Source organism: Diabrotica undecimpunctata, chromosome 5 (assembly GCF_040954645.1).
Source record: "Diabrotica undecimpunctata isolate CICGRU chromosome 5, icDiaUnde3, whole genome shotgun sequence".
NCBI classification, from domain to species: Eukaryota; Metazoa; Arthropoda; class Insecta; order Coleoptera; family Chrysomelidae; genus Diabrotica; species Diabrotica undecimpunctata.
Genome location: NC_092807.1, coordinates 71,917,257 through 71,924,390, shown reverse-complemented (window position 1 = coordinate 71,924,390; position 7,134 = coordinate 71,917,257). Strand labels below are relative to the sequence as shown.

General features: G+C 37.2%; 1 protein-coding gene across 1 annotated transcript; it reads right to left on the bottom strand.

Annotated features, from left to right (window-relative positions):
• Window positions 1-586: 586 nt before the first annotated feature.
• On the bottom strand, window positions 587-4,282 carry LOC140442261 (uncharacterized). The gene has a single exon (XM_072533336.1). The coding sequence runs from the start codon at window positions 4,280-4,282 to the stop codon at window positions 587-589; it is 3,696 nt and encodes a 1,231-aa protein (XP_072389437.1).
• Between the last annotated feature and the right edge of the window lie 2,852 nt (window positions 4,283-7,134).

The window sequence follows — 7,134 nt, the reverse complement described above, 5'->3', positions numbered from 1 at the left end:
TATCGAAGACTTAAAACTAAGGATTTCTCCGACTCCTGTTTTGGGGCAGGCTATCGAAGAACAGACTTAAAACTAAATCAGGGTAAAGATGACCATTATTGATTATCTTGCTAGGAGGCTGCACGAACACTAGATCCTAACTTAATAAGATCGGTTCATTAATTTGCCAGTGGTCCATATCAGATATCTTTTTAGTGGTCATAGCTAAACATCTTTTTTGCATATGTGCTAATCTTAAGTATCTTAATTAAAAATAATATATACAAAACTAAGATCTAGTAGAATTACCATATTATATAAACAACGATGAATGAGGGAAAGGTTCAGAAAAGGAATATAATAAAAGGGTCTGTTCCAGATATATTTAGCATTATGTTAGCTGTAATAAATAAAGTTTTAAAATGACTTTATTAAATCAACTAAATATGCTATGCTTATTTATTATATAAAAATGATTAGTGATAAAAGAAAAAAAAAAGTTTTAAAAAATGATAATATACAATTTGCATCCATCTTACAGTCAATCAGATCATCAAGGATAAATGTTAAAATTGAGTACTTAGCAAAATCATGCTTTATTTTAACTCTAATCAACATCCATCTCATGATTATTAATTGAATAATGCCCCCATGGAAGCGTATCATAAGACTCCGGAAGGTGATGTCTTTTATCATCATTGGGGCTAAGCGCAACCTTTTCCTGGGTAATTGTATATACACGATGTCTATCTGATCTTATAAGATTCTGCGTGGCGGACTTATATTTAAAGGCATCCAAACACTCGACATAGTCTTCAAATGTAATTTTAGTGTGTACAACAGATTTCTTTACCCCCTTCGCCTTCTTTGTCACACCATAATTATTAATAATATTATCAATTTCGTCATCCTCATACTGCTGTTCTTCCAACTCCCCCCTCATTTTTTCAATTTCATCATCTGTGACGGCTACTTTTGTAGTGTACAATTTCGATCGAAGACCTATATAGTCGGTCATAATACGACCATTATTCTCATCTTTCATCATACCCAATACCTTCTTATTAACCTGAGGGATGCCGTAAATATTATCTACTGGGTAGTCAGACGTATCAAAATATTTATAGCAATCGTCTATCATTGCTTCATAGGGATCTTTTTCCCGTATCTCTACGATTACACTATCGGTATCAGTATAGCAAGTCGTAAAGTTTTCTCCGAACCTGCTGGTCAAATAGTCATATTGAAAATTATATATGGTTGTTTTAGCTAAATCCAATATACTCATTCCAACATAAATCGGTTTATCTAACCATATTTCTGCTCTATGCATCTCGACAGCAACCAAATTTTCATTAAAGATAGTAGCGTTTTTAAACAGGGGCCTACTTATTCTTGCTTCAGCTCCATAACGACCCTGCCATTCCGTCAACAATTTAATATCAACGCGCTTGCGCACATTCTCCATGGTCTTACCAAACACAGCGTTGTTCATTAGCTTAAAAAGGTTCTTTTCAAACTCATTTTTCGCTGCCTTCCGGAGATTTGTATTCAAGTCTATGTATGATTTCAACCATGGAGCCTGTTTAAATTTTAATACTCTATGTATCTTTTTCAGAACTAAGCCGTGGGTTAATGCTTGCTTTAATGCTCTGTAATGAATTACGTATTTTGTTTTATCATTGAGGGTGGCCATTAATTTGGTGAGCTCTCGAGGACGTTTTGGAGGAAACATAGTTTTTGGGTTCAAAGATTCTGGGCAGAATGGGATGTCTTTATGACGATCATGGAGATGTTGAGGGTACTCTAAATCTACCTCGAGAATGTACCCTTCAGAAGAATCGTCAGGAATAGATATAACGTCTATATTAGAATCGACCCACTCGAAACCACCATAGGGAAGATATTGTGACATTGCCCAGCCGTATTGGTTATTGACATCAAAATACATTAGATATGAGTCAGGCTTCGATGGATCGTATGATGCCATATGCTTATTATTAGCGTGGACGCGACGTTTCGAGCATACTTGACTCAAACCGCCACGAATACCACGCTCCACAAACAAAAACATATCTGGATCTGTTAAAAGCTCCAGTTCTTGACCTGTATATTTAAGCATTGCATCCCATGTGAAGCCGGGAAGAGTGAAGTAATGAGCTGGGTCAATATTATATGTTTTGAGACAACTGGATCGGAACTCTTCAAAAACGTCTGCAAGAAGAAGAATATCGGTCTTCATATAAAGATCTACATAATCCCCGAGAGTGGAGCACGAGAATGAAGACCAGACAGCTTGGGCTCTACGATAATGTCGTCGAGGACATGGTTTATCCTCAAGTTTATTATAAAAGAACTCAATGGGGGGTAGAGACATTTCAGCAAATTTTTTAAATGAATCTATATAATCGTAAGGCATGATACCTTTCTTGGTTAGAAGACTGAATTGCTCCTCAGGAAGCGATAAAAATTGAGATTTGAGGTTAGTATATTTGGGCAAATACGAAGAAAGTTTATCGAGGGAAGACGCCATGAATCGAAAACTATCGATAAAACGGAATTTAATTCGAGCGTCATCAATGTGTTTCGTAAAAGAGATATATTTTTCCTTAGTAATAGGAAGAAGATCTACGGGGCCTTTGATGTGTGTAGCAATATCATTAACAATTAAGTGGGCGTCATATCCGCTAAGGTTATGAAATATCACTGGAATAGTGTGAGCGTCTTTGTAATTAATGTTACACCCTTCATGAGCTGCCCCTCTGTAATTATTTTCTGGAGTGAGGTGATCGTGGTCTCGCACTTTCTTATCATTGGGGGAGAAGCGTTTCTCACAGATATGACAATGAGTGGCTGCATGAAAATCACTCTCTTGCTGAGTTGTCATATTTATGTCATATGGGCACAAAAACACTGTTGACACTTTCTCAGCAAGCTGATTAAGTTCATCTGCAAACCACCGCATACAATCTTTTCCTCTATACGATCTGTAAAAAGAGAGCGCATTATCATACGAGCATTTAAAGAAATAACCAACTGCTACAGGAACATGCTCTTGAGGTTTTTTAGGATCTCCTGTACGTTTCAAAGCACTTTCGAGATCCGCGTACACGGCGAAGGGGGCTTTAATCTTATTCCGAAAATTTTTAAATTTTACCATTTTATTGCTTTCCTCGGGCATTTTAACGGCTGTTTCGGTAATTCTTACGCAATCCTTTGTGTGGGCTTCTAGCTGAACAGCCGATGAAAACGGTTGTACACACCTATCACAGATAACATCTGATCGCCATGTGCAACATTCCTTATGAATATTTAGCTTCTCCTCCGATCGAAAATAATGAAAGCAGCTATCACAGAAATATTTTGCTCCATCACGTTTGCTAAGCTGCTTAGAAAGGAGGCGTGACAAATTTTTAATCCACACATAGTGGTACTTCGTAGGCGGCTCATCATATTTATCTTGTACCAAAAGCAGATTCACATGTTTAATCCTCTTGTTCTTTGTTAGGAAGGCTGGCAGGGTCGTAAAATCTCTTTTTTCTTTTTTTAGAACATAAACATTGATGGATACATCGTTTTGTTTCTCAAAGTTTAAAATCTGCTTAATAGTCATAGGCCACTGAATTCCCTTTAGCTTTAACACTTTAGAGTAGTGCGGGTATGAGCTCATTAAAGCAGAGTTATTTCGACATGGATATAACGCTGATACAACAGCCCACGCGAAGCACGCCTCATCATCATTTTTAACATTAATACATGCTTCTTTTCTCTTTATCTGAGGAGGAAGTTCAATATATGATGAGCCTAGTTGCGGTGTAAATTTATTAATGTTCACCCCCAGGTTAACAACTGCCTTTAGTGCCCATCCAGAATCACGTTCTTGGAATTCTTCCAAGTCTCTGTTGATGGGTTCTACCACTTTCTTTTCAAACCACTCATCAAGATTGGTGTCTCGATAGATTGGCGAGTTCGATGTGGTGAAATATTTTGTATCTTTATGGATTTTCTCTCCGCTAGCTATCTCGAAGTCTCCACCAAATGTCATGTTAACTTTTACTGCCTCGTCTTTCTTAAGTACGTTTTGGATTCTTCGCTTAAAAAGGGCTTTGCAATCATTAAGGAAACTGCCTGGATCCTTGTGTTTAATGTTTGAGATGACTCCCGTTCTAATTCTCGAGTTGAATGCTGATATGGAGTCATCCCATTGCACTCTATGTTTAGCAGTTTCCTTCGTAGGTGTGAGTCCTGCCCCCTTCTTGTGTTCGGCTTTCAGCTGGTTTCGCAGAGTTTTTACTTGCCGCATCTGGGCTTAAGGTGCTGCTTTTCACCTATCGTCTTGGCATATCTCATTGAGTCCCTGATCTTTTTGACTGCTTTCGTACACTCTACCAGCCCTTTTCTAACATTTTTATCATTATAATCATTTCTAATCAACCCCAAGATGGATGCTATATATAAGATAATTTCGGCCAACATTTTTTTACACAAAAAATTCAAAATTAAACAAAAAACCAAAATTCAAAGTTAATTAAAAATCAAAAATTTTCAAAAAATTATCAAAAAACCAAAAAAATCTAAAATTTTCAAAAAATTTTGAGAAAATATCACTCACCAGAGCACACTTTTGAATGATTAAAGACTTACCAGAGCACGTCTGAACGCTAGGAATATCTGAAACAGAATGAAGAAAAAACCTTAATGTGTAGTATAAGGAGTACTTTTAGTCGAACGGAAGACTAAATGGTTTATAAAAGGCCCCTGAAATGTGTGGATTTGTGCTTGTTCTTCCATAAGAATCAATGTAAAAGTGCTGCATTTAAGATATTTATTGAACTTGGTTACATTTTTTTTCCTTAATGCTACGAGAGATAGAAGGAAGTATCAGTACTACCAACATAAAAAGAAGCAGTACCACCAACTATGAAACAAAATTTTAGCAGAAAGATTGTGGTGATTGGTGTAGGTATATAAAATTATAAGTTGATCTTATCATTCTTCATCATTCTATCAGAAGAAGGAGTCATGGTTAGGAATTGTATGAGCTGTCTTCAGGAGTATCCCGATGTCACCCCAAGCGAATTTTGCGATACATTAAAGGAGGTTTAAATGGTGGAAAGTGGGTTTCATATAATTCTTCTTCCTGGTCTAGTTACGAAAATTTCAAAAAATGGCAATTTAATTATGATAGACGTCTGCTACTTTGCGAAAGATGTGGAAAATGTATGAATAGAACCTATATATATCGACATAGGAAAAATAAACACGGCATTGCAAACTATTCGGTTAGATTTGCATAAACTTTCGCCGAGGGAACTCCCACCACCACTTTCATCACTAACACACTCTGAATATTAGCAACAAGTTTTAATTCATCGAAAAAATAGTCAAAGCAGACACATCAGTTGCTCCAATATGAAACAGTACATTCACTTAAACTTGATCAAGACATGTATCGAGCAAGAATTTATTCGAGACAACTACGCAGGCGCGTGTTTACCGGCTAGTTTAATCTTTCATGAAGTTGCCTGGCAGTATGGGATAACAACAAAAGTGGTAGTAGGTGCAAAGGTCTACTCAAATGGAATTGTAATTACGCCACATTTCTGGAATGAACATAATAGGATAGTATTCGATCCAACAGATGCAAATACAAAACACCATCTGCCTCATCAAATAGAATTTACGATGAAAAAAGGAATGTTTATGTGCAAAAGCGGAGAAGACATAAAAATGGTTGATATTTATCATGATTTTAAGAAAAGCAAATCGACGATAGCATATTTTAAAGAGGCTCCGACATGTCTACTGGAAATACGAGAGAATATTTTTATTACTGTAGCAAAGATACTTAAAAAAAATAAATTAATAAATAAAATGTAACTCAATTATTAACAATAATATTGGTAACAGCGAATGCTTTTGGCTGACATAGGTAGAACTGATACCCTATACTGGTTTAACCAGAAAGGTGTAATTTAAATAATACATCACTAATAAACACAGGTATGCTTAGGCCGCCATTTTCTTTCACGCTAAGAGAGGGTAGCAGAACATAGCAGACGCCATCAGTGACACGCTAACAGAGAGTATCAGAGAGGTACGTGAGACATACAGACTCCTTCAGCGACACATATGCAGAGTCACAGAAGGGTATCTGAGATATATAGACGCCATCAGTGACACATATGCAGAGAGTACCAGAGACATACAGACGCCCTCAGTGACACAGATACAGAGAGCATTAGAGGGGTACCTGAGACATACAGACGCCATCAGTGACCCATATTCAGAGACACACAGGGGTACCAGACGCCATTAGATAGACGCTAACAGAAGACATAGACGACCACACAGGGGTACCAGACGTCATCAGATACACGCTAACAGAAGGCATAGGCGACCACACAGGGGTACCAGACGTCATCAGATATACGCTAACAGAAGGCATAGGCGACCACACAGGGGTACCAGACGTCATCAGATATACGCTAACAGAAGGCATAGGCGACCATAGAGGGATACCTGAGATGTACAGACGACATCAGAGACATGCTAACAGAAGGGTGCAGATGTATAAATATATGGACTCAAAGTCAAGAATTCATTTATTAACATGTCTTCAAACAGAGGGGTTCAAGTAAAAAAACTTGCTGCAATTGTGAGAGAAAAGTATAAAGCTCTTAGAAGAATGCAAGCTGATGAAAAAGAACTTCTACAGACAACGTTTAAGCCAATAACTACGCCTCTTAAAGAAATAGTCAACTATGTGAATGTCCCTAAACCAGATCTCAACGAAGATGATTCACAAACTCATCAGCCATCACAGGTCAGTAATGACATCGAACCTCTACATACGCAAACATCGTACAACCCTTATTTAGAAAAATATACGCAAGATTTAGGGAATGTAGACCACATATATGGTCCAAATGTTAATTGGTCTACTGGAAAATGGTCGTTTGGAAATAAAACAATTGAGTTTGGTAAAGATAGCATTCAAATGGATTCACACATTTTTAAAGCTACACCTGGGCTGTACGACCTGATCTTCTCGAAAGAACCTACACAATATACACTAGCCGATCAAAAAATCTACAAAGCTCAAAAAATGTCAAAATACATACCCAAGTAGAAGATACATCACACACACAACAA